General features: G+C 34.7%; 2 protein-coding genes across 13 annotated transcripts in view; one reads left to right on the plus strand and one right to left on the minus strand.

Annotated features, from left to right (window-relative positions):
- LOC130899969 (disks large 1 tumor suppressor protein) overlaps positions 1–19,204 on the plus strand; it is a 1,257,949-nt gene that overhangs the window by 51,383 nt on the left and 1,187,362 nt on the right. The window lies entirely within an intron of this gene.
- Positions 6,544–18,444, minus strand: LOC130899982 (odorant receptor 46a-like). Its single transcript, XM_057810256.1, has 6 exons — positions 18,003–18,444; positions 15,877–16,057; positions 15,602–15,701; positions 12,903–13,007; positions 9,642–9,797; positions 6,544–6,745 (listed from the first exon to the last, which is right to left on the minus strand). The coding sequence occupies exons 1-6, from the start codon at positions 18,394–18,396 to the stop codon at positions 6,674–6,676; spliced, it is 1,008 nt and encodes a 335-aa protein (XP_057666239.1). The 5' UTR covers positions 18,397–18,444; the 3' UTR covers positions 6,544–6,673.

Consider the following 19,204-nt stretch of genomic DNA (forward strand, 5'->3'; position numbering starts at 1 on the left):
TCTAGTATCATTCAAAAAAGTGCTTATTAGATAGCTTTTGTTCGAGACTTTCTGAACTACTTAGATCTTTAGAACGATTTGATATGAATAACAATATACTATAATAGAGCGGGTGTGATTTTATGTTTGTTTGATAGTTATTTCTAAGTTTATAATATCAAGAGACTTTGTAAATATTTATACGAGGAGAAGATGTGTGGAAATTATAAAAATGTTTGAACTGCCAGCTTCAAAAGAGGTAAACTTTTCATTGAAGATGATGACTGATCGGGAAGGCCAGTTTCTGTGTCAGTCCCCGAAAGTATCGATGCAGTTCATGACATGATTTTATCAGACCGTCGACTTTGGCTGAAACGGATATCTAAAGCACTGAATATTTCATACAAACGCGTTCATCATATTGTTGACGTCAATTTAGACATGAGAAAAATTGCTGCAAAGTGGATTCCCAAATGTGACCAAAAGCGTACAAGAGTAGAAGCATCGCGTTCGATCTGTACTCGATTTGAGAACGATTTAGACTTCTTAAACTGAATTGTTACTATGGATGAGACTTGGGTACATTTCTACAATCCAGAAACAAAGCAACAATCGATTGAATGGCGACACTCTCGTTCTCCAAGATCTAAAAAGTTTCGTGTCCAAAAATCTGCTGGATAAGTTCTTGCTTCAGTTTTTTGGGATTGCCTTGGAGTAATCATGATTGATTCTTTGGATAACGGTAAAACAATAACTGGGGATTACTATTCAATATTATTGACCACTCTACGGGAAAAAATTGAAGAGAAAAGACGCGGAAAGTTATCCAAAGGTGTTTTGTTTTTACAGGACAACACCCCTGCACACAAATCTCATGTTGCCGTGCAAAAAATTCATGATTTAGGGTTTGAATTACTAGAAAAACCCGCTTATTAATTAAAGTCCTCTAGACATAAAGGAAATGTGTCGCAGAATTGTTAAAATTTATCAAACGTATTGAATTTTATGGTTCTCCATATGGACTCATGAAGTTTTCACCGGAATTAGATGCAAGTCTGAGTGAGGCTTGAAGCATACTTTAGTTTTTTGAACAATATCTCTGGTTTAAGTTGTTTCAAGACTTTTTATGAATTGAAATATTATAAATTAGCAAAGGAAAGTAGTAAAGCACAATGTTTGTGACTCGCGCCTCGTTTCTAAGGACACTCTATCCACTAATACTACTCTTCCTACTTCCAGTTCTAGACGTTTGAGACCGCGTAAACATTACTTCAAAAGTTCAGGTTAAGGTTAATTTTAAGAATATTTTTTATAATCTTGGCAAAAGTAGTCTAGTTTCTGTCAGAAGCCAGTAGAGTCGGTACAAGCAAGGATGGTGTTCATGTCTCTCTGGCATATTTCCCTTTGTGCGCTCCACCGATGGTAAAATAAGAGTAGTATAGATATATAGGACTCTCGATGACATTGAAACGATACAGGTAAGCTCTGTTTCCTGTTTTTCAACTCTGGTAAGTTTTTATTGATGGCTCTTGTCTAGTTGACTGTGTTTTTCCATTCTTATTGCCATCTAAGTATGGTGCTTCGAGCCGTAGTTCCGAGTCAGTTCCCAAGTAAGTTTCATTTTATTCTGTGACTATCAAATTGGTAGCGGAGAGTTGGAAAGTACTCCTACCGCGGTATGCATGTGGGTTCTTACCAATTCCGTGCTTCCTTTCCAGACTGGAGCGGCGGAGAGCATTTTATTGCCTTCGGTCCTGCCACATTTTGCATAAGTATTGATAACGCACCAATAGGCTTTGATGTCTACTCGATGGTTTTTATCGCGTGATGTGAGAATAATTCAAAATTTGTGTCCAGCGATACTTCGAGATAATTTTGCGTTTTCTATGACTATATGTACTATAGTAGGTATGGGTCTAGTAGTATGTTTGATATCAGTAGAATAAATCCCGTTTTTTATGGAGCTAGCTTGAGTTTTCGTATGTTTATCCAGTAGCTGATTTCATCTATGGCGTGATTGGTTTTTAGAATCAGTTCTTTTTCGTCACGTGCAATAACGATGAGGGCCATATCTTCAGCATACGCGATAGTTGTTATTCCATCTGGAAGCTCCAGTTTAGGAATGCCGATTCCATAGAGTGAGGATCAAAAATAATATCTGTGAGGTAAAGTCATGGGTAGTGCAGCTTGACGATAAATTTTCTTTGTATGGCAGCAATTTCAACAATCAATCATTTGAATACGGTAGCCGATAAAATCAATGAAAATTTGATAAATATTACAAACCTTACAAGTTGTTTTCGAGAATCTCAAAATTTTTCACAACGACCCGCCACTGATTGAAATGTATTAGAGATGTCATCTAGGTAATTTAAAACAATGCCGAATATCTACTCCCGCTTGTAAATTTATACAAATTAGTTTATTGGTCGGCTTTTCTTGGCTGAAACGCTGGAATAGAATTTGTATACACGACAACAGGAGGGATTTCAACAGATTTGAGCTGTTCAACTTTGATAGCGCTCTTAGGACATAATCCAGAATTGGGAGGAAATCAAGATTGTTCTGTTTTTAAATCTGCATGATATTGTCATGTTTTTCTTCCAATTTACTTAAACGATTTCTAAAGGTGGAGTGGATTTATACACAATGTTTTTCACTTACTCAATTTATATATACGCTTACTCTAAGTACTATTTACTATTCACTAAATCAAGGCTGCTCAACCTTTTGAAGAGTCTAGCTAAACGGTGGATTCAGTCGTTAACGACTTGAATCTAGGGTAACTTGTTTATACAATCAATGTAATTTACTCCGTTGTTTGTCTTTTAATAATTTACTTTTATGTTTGGCGACAGATCCGACGTTAACACTAACAACAAGTCACAAATATGTTGCTCATTTAAAGATGTGCGGTATTTATTTTTCACATAATTAAGATCTGAAAAAACCTTTTCCCATACCTATGTTGATCCAAAACAACTTAAAAACTGTAACGCCAGGTCAGTTATTGTTGAAAATTCTTCTTTTGGTACCAATTTCCAGAAATCTGCAAAATCTTCTGAAGAATTTTGTGCTTTCGAAGACAATTTGTTAGCAAAAAGTTTTTTCAACGTATCATGATTTTGCAGTTCGACAAGTTCTAATTGAATATTGGCAGGATAAGTAACTATTTCAGCTAAACTTATCACGAAAGGATTTATAAAAATTTGTACATTTTGTTTTTTACTCTCGAAATCTTGAAATATCCTCACAAATGACTGAAATAAGCAGTTGATTTTAGATTGTTATTTAGAGTAATTAACAGAAACAATATTGAGCTCCTCTTTCAAATGTTTAAGTGTGGGGAAGAGATCAATATTTTCTGTGGCCAAATTAATTGAAAAGAAAAGCTTTGAATCAAATTACACATAGTCGGAAGTGAATAGTCTTTACCCTGTAATTTGAGATTCAAAATATTGAGGTAATTCGTAATGTCAACTAGAAATGCAAGATCACTCAACCAGGATGTATTCTTCAGAAAATCAACTTCGAATGGTAAAGCCCCTTTCTGCTCTAAAAATTACGACACCTGTTCTCGCAAGTTGAAGAAATGTTTCAGCATGCTGCTCCTTGAAAGTCATCGTACAGCACAGTACAGTTGTAACTCTCCATATTCTCTGATTTCTTTTTAAAATAATAGCCTGAATTGACGTCTGTTAAGAGCTTTTGCACTTATGTAATTTATACAGCACACTACTGGATCCATAATGTCATTCAACTCCATATCCTTTGCACACAAGGCTTCCTGGTGGATAATGCAATGATACGAAAATAAATTTCGACCGAAGAAATTCTGTAACAAAGCCACACAACCATTGTTTTTTCTTATCATTGCTGGTGCACCATCAGTTTAGTTACTAAACTATACACTAAGATATATTACTAAACACTTATGTAATACTTCACATATTAATTTATTTAAACACATTGTTTACTTTTCCATATCGATGTGTTCGAGATGATATCAGATTATTCACTGAATTTGTTGCTGATAAACAAGCGCATATTTATAGGAAACGGATTTCTCGATAATTCGGATTCTAGAATGTAAACTGTTAGAAGACTGTTAGAAATTGATTCTATAAATCCTGTAAACAGGTTATAAAAAACAATTAAAAACTTGACCTCTTTATAATCGTTCTTAGAAATTTGTAACCGGCGCGTCCATTAAATTTCCGATTCTATTATTCTCTCAATCGAGCAGGAACAGCTCCACGGTTCATGTTGTGGACGAGCTCCTAACAATCTTATTTTCTCTCAAAATAAATAAATAAAACTACAAAATGATATCTTGAACTTATGTACCCATATGGTGAATTCCCATAGGGTTTGATTCAAAAGAGTGAGCTACGCTAATAATATCAAATTATTCAATTTTGTGACATATACAAAGATGTAAAATAAATTTAACAAAGATGCTAGAAGCATAAAATTTTGGTAATACAGAATTGAAAACATTTTCAAAACCTTATTGAATCTCAGTTGAAATACCTCTTAAGACGTGTTTCAAATCTCTTTATTGATATTTCATGACAAATCAAATACGTTTGATTCGTCCACGTTTGAGCCGTGCACCAATAATTACATAAGCGAATGTAACAACTGTATTTTCTAATAGAAACTTATTTCACGAAAGCCTAACTGATAATAAAGGGATTTCCAATAAGAGGTGTTATTTTGAACAGCCCGCTATTTCGGTAAATGTTACTTTTGAAGCTGTCATTTTTTGACATTTGACAAGTAGAAACTACGCCATTAATGAAAATGGAACGATACACGCCTGAACAACGCATTTAAATTATTAAAATTCACCAAAAATGGTGAAAGTTTGGCAAAGACGGTTCGTAAAAATAAAACATTTTTGGGTCGACGTGAATCACCCTCTCGGACCGCAATACAGAAATTGGTGGAAAAATTTGAGCTGTTGGGGCAAGTTAGTGATGTGAAGAATAAAACCCGTGCACGTTGCTCAAGAACAACTGAGAATATTGCTGCTGTAGCCCAAAGTGTTGAAGAAAACCCAGGTTTGTCCATTCCTCGTCGTTCTTTGGAATTAGCCATTCCACAAACGTTATTACACCGTATTTTGCATAAAGACTTGGGTCTTAACGCCTATAAAGTTCAGTTAACACAAGAACTCAAGCCGGTCGATCATCAACAACGTCGTGTCTTTGCTGATTGGGTCCTTGAAATGCATGAAAATGATCCGGAATTTCATCGAAAAATCATCTTAACTGATGAGGCCCATTTCCACCTTGGTGGTTACGTCAATAAACAAAATTGTCGAATCTGGGGCTCGGAAAACCCAAGAATTATTGTTGAAAATCCTCTCCATCCTCAACGCGTGACTGTTTGGTGCGGTTTATGGTCTGGCGGTGTCATTGGACCTTACTTTTTCGAAAATAAGGCTGGAGCAACAGTTACGGTAAATGGATTGAGCTATAGAGATATGATTAATGATTTTTGATGGCCGGTATTGGATGGTATTGATTTAGACAACGTTTACTTTCAACAAGACGGCGCTACGTGCCACACAAGCAACGCAACCATCGATCTTTTACGGGAAAAATTTCCGGACCGTGTTATCTCTCGAAGAGGTGATCACAATTGGCCACCGAGATCTTGTGATTTAACACCTTGACTTTTTCCTTTGTGGCCACGTGAAAGATAAGGTTTACGCCAACAGTCCAGCATCGATTCAACACCTCAAAGATGGAATTCGTGAGGCTATCGAGGACATAGGGCAGCCGCTTTGCAATTTGGTTACGGAAAATTTCATGAAAAGGATATGGTCCTGTAAGCGCAGTCGTGGCGGACATTTGGCTGATGTTGTGTTCCATTATTAACGGCATACCTTCCTCTTTATAATGAAATAAACATCCGATCATTTATCTCAAAAAATGGCATTTTTCTTTGAATATCAAAATAACACCTCTTATTGGAAAACCCGCTATAAGAATGCAACTTCCAATTTACTGCAGTTGCTTTTTTAATTCTAATCGCGTTTTGGAAAAACACTGCCAGTAGAGCTACTTTTCCAAAATAGACAGTTGGTGTGAATATCCAATCTGGTTGGAGCGAGTTTTCTGGTCACTTGTTTCCACTTACTACCGACACTGTTGATAGTTACCAATTATCCATCTATTTCTCTAGAGTGTTCTTAACTTATTTGACTTTTTCATTTTATGAAAAGGCTAAAGCATTGACTTTGCTATTCTTTGTCATTGGTCAATATTTTCAAATCATAAGAGCAAATTCAATTTCCAAAATTGGAAAAAGCATCGTCCCACCCAAAACGCACTCAGCTTTACAAAGATGTGAAAAAGATCTAATCAATCTGTCGCCTAACTACTAATATAATAAAATGGGAAGTTTTTCAATAGTTGTAGTCTAGAACATCAACAAATTATTCTATTTTCTAATTTAAAATTAACCAAGAGAACTGTTTGTTTCTATAATATTCAGGATGTCATGCGTAATTTCAGCATATGTGATGGGTACAAATTAAAATTCCACTCGTCTTTAGTTACTTTATTGGACTTCTTTTAACTTGAATATATGTTCAAAATTGAAGTGCATGTATCATTTAAAAATGGCACACAAAAATATGTCATATTATATGCATGTCTTGTTTGATTAGTGAACATGTTGCTTAATCAATGTTTTCATTTTTATTCTGTATTTGAATAAGAACTGCTACGAAAGACCAGGATGATTTCAAAATCTGGAAAATGAGTACTTTTAAATAACTTTGATAATAATTTTATTATAAATGAATCTAACACCATCAATAGTAAGATATCCGGCAAGAATGCGGAATATATGGACGGGAAAGGCCCCGAGAGCAGCTGGGGCTAACATGAGGGAATATGTATAAGCAAGAAAACATAAACCAGTAGTGAAAAGATCAGAATCATATTCACTGATAAGTGAGTGAGACAGTTGGTCGTCGCAATCTCAAAAATGACTGCATATTATCAACGACGTAGACAGTAAGAAATGAATGATGTTATTTATTAAACGAAATCAATGATTGTACAGACACTAAGGTTTATAAGTCCACTTAATACAGAGGTGTCAAACTCAATTTTGCCATATATTAAATTTTGAATTCGTGTGTGGGCCAGATTGAAAATAAAAAATGAACTGAGTTAAACCTAACGTTTTATTTATCAGATACCTGACTTCTCTTGTTTTTAACAATTATGGATATCGCACGCGTACCACACAAACAAATGCACAATACCTTTACAATCAGTACTTCGCAGTACAATTAAAATTCTTCTCCTACCGTATCCCTTCGATTACTCGACTCAAATGACTCACGTCGCGCCGACGCACTCGTTTTATATGGTTAAGGAAGGTTATAGTGCGCGTAGACAAAAATAATTGGATATTTCCGCTTACTATTGAGAGATGGCGATACTCACTTTCTCTCTCGCTTGACTAGGCACGAGCCCTTGAAATTACTCATAAACATCTGTAGAGGAATCGAATGAAGTCTAAAAGCTCTAACAAACATGATTCTTCTTTCTGAAACACATTGTGATCGCGGGCCCTATTGATATGGCCCAGAGGCCGGAAGCGGCCCACGGGCCGTATCTTTGGCATGACTAACTCAATAGTTATTCATGATACGGATGTGATAATTACTATTAACACGTATATCATACATAATATTTTATAAAACGCTTCTTACAAAGAAAACATAAAAATTTTATTCTCATCAAAATCTACTTAAAGAAGTTTATTGATTAGGACTCGTTGATGATCAATATTTAACTGAAAAACACGGAATTCGATGTTATCAAGTATTGATATGACAACATTCAAACAATCAGAAGATTAGTTTTAGGAGAAAGAAAAAACCTCCAATTTTCATCTAGAAACACTCAACTCCAGAGTTGATTTTCTCTCTAGTCGATGATCGACTCCAGCAGCATCTCTACCGGTTATACATCCAAATACCAAGTCAGAAAACAGTCACCAAACAGGACTTGTGCAGGTGTCTTATCTGAAGACCTCTTGCTTGAAGCCATTTTACAAAGTCCACGATACGCTATCTCGCCATGAAACAAAATTTCGCAGGTGTCTGATTAAAAAATCTCTCTAGCTGCATCTTTACCTGTAGCTACAATTGGTATTATAATTCACAGAACCGTGGCGGATATTTTTCAAAACTTATTCTTCATGGTACCGTCTCTTTACTGAATCAACATCACCATTGTTCATATTGAATCCATTGTACTTCTGCGTGCTTACCTTTTGTTGTACATTCAATATATTATCTGGGAGCGTAATTTTCGTTGTTCTTTTTTGAATACTTGGCGTCTACTGCACCAAATCAGGTAGGTTTCCGAAGACGATTACTTAGTTATCTAAACTCGCGACAAACATTCAAGCAATATTGGGTAATTGTGATTGTTAGTATGGTGGTAGTAGTAAAAAGCATGTTTAGTACGATATAAAGTAGCAATACTATCCAATAAGTCTTGTAGGGTGACATCTCATATTCACATCATTCACATTACATTCTCCTATGTATTTATTGGTATCATCAACTTCCTAACCTCTCTTTCAGCTGTCTTCTGAGCCTCTTTATCAATAAATGATTCCATTGCTTGCTGGGCATTCCTGCATTATAAAAAAATCGAAGATAATAATTCTTCTTAAAATTGTTCTCTCACCTATCAAGTGATGACTTGATTGCTATGCCGTAGAGTATTCTAGAAGGTTTCATAATATTTTATGGATGCCGAAATATATGGGGCAAATGCCAAATTAAAGAGGGAAGAAGAATAATACGAGGGCTGTTTCTTTTTCAACCTCCGATAGGCTATGAATAAAAGGCAAGTTCATATAAAACAATAATTTTATTACCAAAAAATTGGTACACTTACGGTTACTTTTCGACATAATCACTGAAGAAATTGAGACATTTGTCATATCTGTGGACAAGCTTTTCAATACCCTCTTCAAAGAAAGTTGCCACCAATGAATTCAAGTTGAGCATAAATCAGACCTTGAAACTTCTGGAAATTCCTTAGACAAAGCAGTAATAGTGAATCTGCGGTTTTCTTTAACCATTCTGTCAACTCGTTGAACCAGGTCATCTGTCTTTAAGCTTTCGCAACCATTCACGTCCAACACCATCACTCCTGAAGTTAGTTATCCTCGTATACATGGATGGATTTCTGCAGTATTATTGCCTTCAGTCTGTAGACACACTTCGCAATTCACACTTGGCGGGAGCATCAATAATGGCGGAAATATTTACGTGGCTGTAGCACAACGCCGACTGACGCCTGATGGCAACAATGTCAGAGTGTGTAGTGCTAGAGCTTCGCAGTCGCTTACAGCGCATTCCCGCTTTCTTCTGCCCGCGTAGCGTCTGCACGGAGCGATCGGAGGTTGAAAAAAACGGCCGTCGTATATTACATCCACCAGGCACTTATTGTTGATATTTTCACACCAGCTCAACTCATTAGGAGAGAATGTGTCATCAATTATCTTCACGACTATTAATAAAATATCATACATTCTAGTAGCAAAATTTTATTAACTATTTCCAAGAATGAAATAAACTTTTACGAATTAATTACTGATTTGTGTTAACTTACTTTTATAAATGTGTCCAAAGACATAGTGAAAAATCCTCCTGCGTATAGTTTAAGTAGTCTTTGGGATCTCGTCATGAAAAATATCAAGTTTTTCCGAACTTGAAAAGAATAGTTTATCCAGTCACTATGATATGCTGAATTGGTTAATCTGTCACTCTAAAATTGATTCACGATTCATAATGAATGATGTGATAGATCAATATAGTTGTCAAAATTTCGAGAATGTGGAAATAAATAATAATGTAACGACGGGTTTGACAAGATAAAGTTGACAATTTATTTTTTGGATGAATAAAAAGCAGTATAAAAGAAATGAGAAATAGTTTTGATCTCTTACGAGAAGAATTGGAAGCAATCATTGATGTAATATGGATCAATATGTGCAAATTTATGTTGATTTCTGATATTATTTATCATGTCTCGCTTTCTCCAGCTTGGATGCTTACAGAGGTACTTAAATTTAATTTTTATACATTTACAGAGCATTGAAAATGAATTTGTTTGATAAGTCTATATAAAAGTTTTATATATAATATTAGAAAAAAGCCGGAAACCATAGTCATATATCTTGGCCGGTGGCAGAAAACATCTAGAACGGATTTCTCTAATCGTCTTTCTCTGATACACAGTTGCGCAATGCTCTGGTGCAAATCACGTTCGATACAACAGAGTACCCTTGTTGTAAACAATCGTTTACGAGTACTAAGCCCATTTCGGAAACCAAATTGATTGTTTTTAATTAGTTCTCCATTAATTTTGTCAAATAATCTGTTGTAGATAATTCTTAAAAATATTTTTAATACATAGCTTATTAGGTTAGTTTTAAAGTTACTGTATCATGTTATATTTGCTTTTTCGGAATGATTTTTAAAGTCGACTTGAACCAATATGGTGGAATAGAGCCAGTTTTCTAAATATTATCAAGCAATTTTATTTCCACCGAATAGCTTAAGTGTTTTTGAGTGCTCTTCATTTATTCGTAATGCTTTTTCGTTTTAATGCGCAGTTTGTTACTCTGGATACTTTCTCTTTGTTTATACTAGAATTATATAACTCAATTCACCAACTTGCTTTTTAAAAACAATTTATTTAGCAAACTGAGGATTTAGTAATAATTTGAAGCAGAGGTATCAAACTCAGCTTTGCAGAGGCCCATATATTAAATTTTGAAATCGTAGGTGGGCAAGATTGAAAATAAAAAAATTGAACTAAATTATAACTTGCTTTCCGCTAAGAGATTGCGATACTGACTTTCTCTCTAGTCTAGGTATGCGCTGCCTTTGAAATTACTTATAAACATCCGTAGACTTGAGAGTACGAGTATTTAAAACATCCGTAGAGGAATCGAATGAACTCTAAAAGCTCTGAAAAGCATTATTCTTCTTTCTGTGATACATTGTGACGCGGGCCTTATTGATACGGCTCAGGGGCCAGAAGCGGCCCGTGGGCATTATCTTTGACATCACTGATTTAAGTTACAGTAATCTGACTGGCGTACTAGACGAATATCAAATTGAATGAACAAAGTATTATTTATATATTAGTTCTTATCTTATACATTAATAATTATAAAAATAGATAAAGATATTTATGGTTCATTATAATCACATTAATAATAATTGAAGAAGATAAGGTAATAAATAAATAATTGATAATGATGCGCCGTTGTGATAAGGGTTGTTTTAGATTACTAGATTACTTAACTCTAGCACCAGTTGTTGTCCTTATATTTTCGTAATCTGATCTATTATCAACAACATCAGATATGCTGACGACGCAGTAATTGTAGCCAATAACAATGAAGGGCTACAAAATATTATGCAAAAATATACGCAGCACGTGGTGAAGAATATATCAAAAACAAAACATATGATCATCAGCAAAATTCAACATCCTCCAGTGCGTCTAACGATAAACGGTCAAAACAACATTTAATAGAAACGTACACATATTTCGGAACCACAGTAAACGCGAAACGGGATCAGGCATCAGAAATTCGATAACAGATAGAAAGAGTTCGAGCTGCGTGTAGCAATGTGAAAAAATTCTATGCCAGTATAGATATTTTCTTACAATTGAAATTAAGACGAGTTGGGTGCTACATATTTTATATTTTGTTCTATGGTGTAGAAGCTTGGACCACAACCAAGGCTACTTTGAAGTCTTTTGCAATGTGGATATATCGGTCTATTGAAAATATCCTGGACGGATGAACATGGAAGTTTTGCTAAGACTAGGTAAAGAGAAAGAAGTCGTCTTAAGGTTAGGTCTTTAGGTCAGTAAAACAATGGAATCTGGAGGATATTGGTCAAATACTAAGACATGACAAACAAATTCTTTTACAGTTGATTGTCTAATACTAAGTGGATATTAAGAGGGGACCAGGGAGAAGACCGCATTCATGGTTGCCCAACCTACGCCAATGTTTGGAGTGTCATCTGTTGATCTACTCAGAAACTCAGTAAACAAGATAAGAATAACGTTGTTAATAGCCAACGTTCGCAACGGATAAGGCAATGAAAGAAGAAGAATATTTATCATCATCAAATATTTCCACTGTTTATTTTTGCCAACGTTAAGTTGCTAATTGATGTTGAGCATTTTCGATTTGTTTTCATATTCAATATTACTCAATGTATGTGGTTTATTCAGACCAGCAATAAACTTGAGCTTCTTACGCAAGTTAAAAGAGTCGTAACTCTATAATACAGATCTATTTTTGCACACTATACGTTGCTCTGACTGGTTACACTTCATATTATTTTTTTACTTTACTTTAGTCGAAGAAAAAGAAATAATATTTTGTAACATTTTCATCAGTGAATGTTAGATAAATATATTGTTACAGACTAGTTCGCCCTTAGGTCGGTCCTGTCCAGCTACAGTGGAATTTTAAAATTCGGCGAATTCGCGCAGCACCTTACATCTGTTTTTTAATAAATCGTGGACGCGTCTTTGATGTTTTAGTTTAGATCTTTTATTATAGCAGGCGATTTATAGGAATGTCTATTTATTTATTTGTTGTGCTTCTTTTTGTTCTAGAAATTTGTAGAAATTTATTTAGGTATATAAATGTTTTGTGTTAGTTTAGTTTTAAATAAATAGTCGTAATGAAAAGACTGAATTAGTAAAACTAATCGCACAAATTATTTAAGTGATATTTATAAGTTAAGTGTATTGTATAGTGTGTTAATAAATTGAAAACACAATTGACAGTTTTTATTAATTCACCCCATGAATAGAAACTAAATAAATCCTTACCTCTACAATAACTTCATTACCAAAGTAACAAATTGGAAATATTTCAAGCAGCATACAATACTGATATAAAACCATGGAGAAAAATCTTACGCTTATTACGGGTACCTGAAATTTGGGAAATTATTACTAAAAAAATTGTGGAGTACTAAGAATTTCGGAAGATGAAATCCGTAAATCCAATTCATTTTAAAAAATGGTACGAATGGTTCAAATATAAACCAGAATATTTGATAAACGCGCAAAAACTTTATTATCGTAAACGTGGCTACACTGGAGAACAGCTGGAATCGCGCAACCTCGCTTTTTAGTGTACTTATAGCCATGGGCGGTAAAGATGTACTAGTGTCTGTTTTTTTTTGGTCATAGAAAATGATAGATCAGCGTAAATTCGGGGATGGGTACCTCTCTGTAAAAAAATTCATTTTGGGAGACCGACCCAGTACTGTATTGAGCATCGGCGTGAGTAGTCTTAAGCAAATAATTCATGAATGGCTTGGTTGGCATAAACTGTAAGCCAGATGGCTGCCAAGACTTCTGAATTTTCGCCATAAGACTTGGGTATAACACTATATTGGGTTGGGAAACACCCTCCTTATAATTCGGATTTGTGTTTATGTGACTATAATTTATTTGGTCGATTGTAAGAGGTACTTGGCGAACTGCGATTCGAAAGCTATGCGGAGGTAGAATCCTACAAGCGCGAATGGTTACGTGACAAACCCAAAGATTTTTACGAAAAAAGCATGCGAAAGCTTCCAGAGAGGTAGCAATTATCTAGAAACTCTGAACAAATTTTCAGCTCTGTAATTTAATTCTATAACAAAATTCCGGTTTATATTCGGATCATCCTCACTAAATTATTTATTGAAAGATTTTTTATTTAAATTTTATTTTATTCTCTTAACGTTTCGCTCCTTACTAAGAGCATTTTTTTGAATAAATTATAATTGAAATTGTTAAAAAATATGGTTCAAAATGGATGAAACATGAATTGAAAATTCATTGTATCCAGCAAACGTTATCCAATATACCTGTAAGAGTTTATTCGTTCTTTGTTAATCCTAATTATTTCACTATAACATTTCCTCTAGTTTTATTTCTTCAATTCCTTCTGTTCGCTCTGTTAATTAACTTATTGATTGTCGTCATCATTTTCTATCGCAACTCTGGTTGCTTGTGTAGAAATGAAACGACATTAGTATGACCCAAATGTAAAACCAAGACAAAATTTAATCAGTCTTGGTATCTGTCTTGTATCAATGATCTTGGTATTAGCGACAAAAAAACTGGGTTATAAAACTTCCAAGCTGATGATACTACGAGTCCTGTCATAAGAACTAAATAATTGTGGTATGATGAGGCCAGATTTGAAGTTATGTTGATGATACTATGAGTGGTGTCATAAGAATTAAACAATTGTTTCAGAATGAGCGACGTGCAGAGAAAGCTCAATAACCGGCTTCTATTTTGATTTAGGGATTTATAGCATGTTTAATGCTTATAATTACTGAACAACTTAGATTTAAGACGTGCATAAAATATTGAATATATTTAGTTTGAAAAAAGTAGAAGATTTGATGTTAGAACACATTACACTAGTTTTGAAATGGACGTCCTATAGTCCATATTTTTCGTCGATTGACATTTTGTGGCTTCCAAACGTTAGTTGATAGTAGGAAATGTGAATTTTTATTGACCCAGCCACTCCATTCTTTCGGACTTTATTACAGTTCTGCTTCTCAGTCCTAATTCTCCCTTCTTTTATTCTCCTAGTATCCTTTTAAGTATTTTTCGTTTCGTTTCCGTAGCTCACTGTTGATTTATTATTGTTTTATATAGTTGTAGCTTCGCCTTTGTGGAGATTTTTTTCGAACTTATTATCGCATTCAGTACTCCGAACTGTTTGCTTCCCTTCGTCATCCTTCCAGATTTCGTCCCTCGTCACTGTCGCCCTTGGTCTTTGATATACATAACTTTGAATTTCTCTAAGTTCATTGCTTTTTCATCGTTCAGTTGTGTTGACAAAATTATCATTCCTCTTTTCTTTTGTGGTGTTGTTAATATCATGAATTTCGATTTATCTTCTTTGAATCGTAGTTTCACCGTCTTTGCTGATTCTATGAAGGCTCTGCAGATTGATTTAAGATCGTTTTCTGATATTGAAAGGTTTAGTACATCGAATGCGTATGCCAGAAATTGCGTTGTCTTTGTTTTTAATGTCCCTGCTCTGTTCAAACTGGATTTCACGTACTATCCATTCTAATACTATATTCAACAGCTTATTGGATAACGGATCTCTCTGTTTTAGTCCTGTGTTGGTTTGGAAGCATTTTGATATTCTTTGGTTTGTGTTTATAATCGTTTTTGTATGTTCGAGTGTCATTTTGGTAAGGATTATAAGCTTTTTTGGAATCCTAGGATCGTTCAAATTGATATACAAATAGTTTCTGTTCAAAGTACCATAAGTTTTTGGGAAATTTATGAAAACTGAGTAAATTGGCATACCCGATTGTTTGCATTTGCCTCAGAGTGAAAATTTGGTCTGTGACTGATCTTTCAGATCCAAAACCACATTGGTAGTCTCCGAACAAGATGCCTTCATATACTTCTAGTTAATTTTTCTATAAAAATGTACTGTTTTATACTACAAATGTTTCAACTTTACTGAGACGGGATTCGTATATCATTTACTAACTTACCATTGTCATTTCGAAAAAAGTTGCACAAAAAACAAATCCACTAACGACAAATTGCCAAAACATACACATTGTGAAGAGTCCAGTTACATTATCAGCAAAACTACAATTAAAATTTGGTTAGAGACAAACAATTCTATTTGCAAACTCAAATCTATAATTTCATTAACAAAACGTATGGCATACTATACTAACAAATATCTTTCAAATTACTATAATAAGCTTTGATTGCTATAGTCACTTCATTATTTACTGTTTGTCTTTGGGAATAAACTTACTCGATTATAGCTCTATGATGCTCAATGCATTCAATAAGTTTCTGGTTAATTATATCTTCCCTTTTAGATGAAATAATCCACGTAGATCTCTTTCGTTCCAGCTCTTTCTTCGCCATTTGATTCAGATTAATTAAGGAGTCATTTAAAATATGCAATTGTGCACATATAACGATGATTAAACCTAAAACTCACAGTTTTATTGGAAGTATCACTAAATTTAATCGTTATTATAACATGCCAGATTGCTTTTTATGTTTTCAATCGTATATCCTCCCTACTTTTTGGTTTTATCTGTATCTTAGACTTTTTACTATGGCATACCTAGTTATTTTTATATCTAGTACGTCGAACCTCTGCTAATAAGCATCAGCGTGCAGGTTCTCAAATGAACAAAGAATCAAACTCTCAACTAGGCATAGGCTGCAGAAAAAAGGGAAGGCAATCCTTATAATTCCCTTTGACAGGACTCAATGGATATATCCACTTGACAGAAAATTCAAAGTCAACTTTCAACTGCAGTAGAAATGGAACCAAATGAGATCAGCTTACCAACAGATAGAGGTCATATTTACCGCGGTACAGCTAGTCTATAATATAAATATAAGAGTACACAGAATGCACAGACACTACAACTCTGAAAGCTCTGCAAAGCACAATGAATCGAAACTGATTATATAATGCTACAAGGTGCTTAATGAGTTGGTTGGGGAAAAGGTAATATAGCTGTTTAGGATCTCCGGAATATTTCAAATTTACAACGACCTGGTTAAGCTTGGATCCACTCAGCGGCTTAGAGGACTCGAAGCTAAAATGGTAATCCTTTCCTTTGCAGATTGATAAAGATCTTAAGCTTAGGAAGAGGAAGTAAAAAACAGGTGCATGGTTCCATTTTATCTAACAGGTCAAAACTCTCATAGGCGAGGTAATTCCTTTGGACAAGGTAGCGGAAATACTGCAGTTGAGTAGAGGGAAGTCTTGATTACAGTGTACAAGTAAGCTAGGACTAGATCACTCGAAAAAGTTCGGCACAGATAGTACCAGAAATACTTTTTGACGAGACTACGTAGTGAGGTTATGAGTTCTTGGATTCTTGTAGGAAATAGAGTGCTTTCGGAAAAACGAAAAAAATTTTATGGACGCTTCAGTTACATGTCTCAACAAGTTTCACATGAAGTTTCAACTTGCTCTTTCGATCTATTTTATTATAGTAGAGCTCGAACAACAACTTGGTTGTTTTGAAAAATGTCTCATATCTGAGTGTCGCGCTGTTATCAAATGCATTGTCTAAAGTAAAGACGAGAATCAGATGATCCACATGACTGTAAACAAGTGTGTTCTAAGGATACTACATTTGAAGTAGGTGCCTCGAAATAGTAGCGCAGTGCGAAACCAGAGTGGAGTAGAATGTTGTGAGCAATTTTTAGCGTTTAGCCTGAAGACCAAAAAAGTTTAATCCGATCAAAAGTAAAAGTTGACGAAACTATGGTCTTTAATTATGATACGTCGTCCAAAAGATATTCCATGGAGTGGCATCGAAAAGGAGAGCCAGTGCCAAGAATAGAGGTCACGAAAAGCACCAAAAAAGTGATGACTACTATATTTTGGAACAACGGAGTAAACTTTTGATTGACTTCGAGGAATCAAATACCACCGTTAACGCGCCATAATATTCTGACTTACTAAAGCAGCTGCGTCAAACTATCGAAAAAATCAGCCGAAGTGTTCCTTCGCTTAATGACAATGCATTAGTCCATACTACTTCGCTTTCCAAGGCTGCGGTACACAAATATGGCTTCACAGAGATTGAACACCCACCACATAACCCTGACCTGGTTTTGTGCGACTATTTTTTGTTTACAAAGTTCAGAGCTGAGTCAAGAGGTGACCCTAAAGTTGCTTCATATTTTTATAGTGGCATAGAGGCTTTAGTCAGACTTCCTGTAATGTGAGTAGAAATTAGGAGGGAATATATTGGAAAATAATCACAATTTTTTGTCTCCATGATCTTTCTTTATATGTCAGGCTAGAGGCAGAGGATACGACCGCTTTGGTTTATAGATGAAAGCAGTTCTGATGTGGGTTGGTGGGATACGGCAGATCTTGGAATCGCATATTTTTGTACTCACTTGCCATAAGAGCGTCCACGCTTAAATCTGTATATCCTCCAATCAAGGTAGCAATAATTTCGTAAGCATAAACTAAACCAAATACACGGGAATTACTGGTATTGAAAGGTACATACGCCGCTATTGGCAAAAACGGACCATCTTCTTCCGTATAGGGATAAATTGACCAAAAACCGCAGGTCAACGTACATCCGGTATACAAACTGAAGGAAATTATTTTAGACAGACTAATATATTTTTTTAGACATTTAGCTTGTTTCGATGATTTAGGTTGAAATTCTTCACGATTTATTTTATCGGCTAGACAAAGTAGATGTTTTTGATTTTTGCATATTACGTAGAATTTTCCAATTGAAACTAAGTTTGTCAATGTGAGGAATAAAGCTTTCATCATTTCTTGTAGATCTCCGATGCTCAAATAAAGATTTGCCAACTCAGCGATTACTATACCACCAAAGAAAAAACCTGAAAATAAATATTAAAAATTTGTACTGAAATTTAATTGCAATAAAACTAACAATATCCATGCATAATTTTTTCATATGAAAAAAATTAGGAGGAATGAGGAGACCATAAGTTTGATTTGTGAATTAGTTTATAATTTATTTGATATATAGTACGGATATATAAAAATCTCTTTGTGTATTGAAAGTCATATGTACAATTTTTGGGAAATGAGAATAGTATGTGTATTTTAGAACGATGCACACCGTATATTTAATAATTTTCTGTTATAGTTTTTTATCCTTAGAAACTATTGAGGTCCCGTTCAAGTATTACGTAAGCTAATTTATTACAATAATTTACTCCTTCTCCCCCTTTGTGTCTCTGTTAACAAAGCTCTTACCTTTTTATATGCTTATGTATTGTCACATGCATTTTGCTTTTATTGCGTTCTAACGACATAGACCATGAAGCTGGTCCTGTCCGATTATGTTAATATAATCTAAAGTTTTAAGGACGCGCCGAAAATCTTTATATTATTTTTATAAGCTGTTTACATCTTTTGTGATTCTTTTTTATAGAGAGGATTCTAAGAAGGCCTTTATGTTTGTTTACGGCAAATAAGAGATTTCTAGGAAAAAAGATTCTAGAATGTGAGGATAATGTATATAAAACGAGTCTCTAGCACCCGTAGAGTCAGTAGATAATCTGATATCATCTCGAAAGCATAGGGAGAGACAAGTCAACGGTCTTTTCAA

The sequence above is a fragment of the Diorhabda carinulata genome, chromosome 12 (genome assembly GCF_026250575.1).
Source record: "Diorhabda carinulata isolate Delta chromosome 12, icDioCari1.1, whole genome shotgun sequence".
Classification (NCBI taxonomy): Eukaryota; Metazoa; Arthropoda; class Insecta; order Coleoptera; family Chrysomelidae; genus Diorhabda; species Diorhabda carinulata.

Bases quoted from the DNA above. Each gene is read 5' to 3' on its own strand.
- LOC130899982 (XM_057810256.1), bottom strand. From the start codon at position 18,396: ATGATGAAAGCTTTATTCCTCACATTGACAAACTTAGTTTCAATTGGA. The intron at 16,058-18,002 runs GTGAGTACAAAA...TGTGAGTTTTAG, and splicing joins CGTGGACGCTCTTATGGCAA to GTTTAATCATCGTTATATGT. The intron at 9,798-12,902 runs GTAAGGATTTAT...AATCAATTTTAG, and splicing joins GTAATGAAGTTATTGTAGAG to AGTGACAGATTAACCAATTC.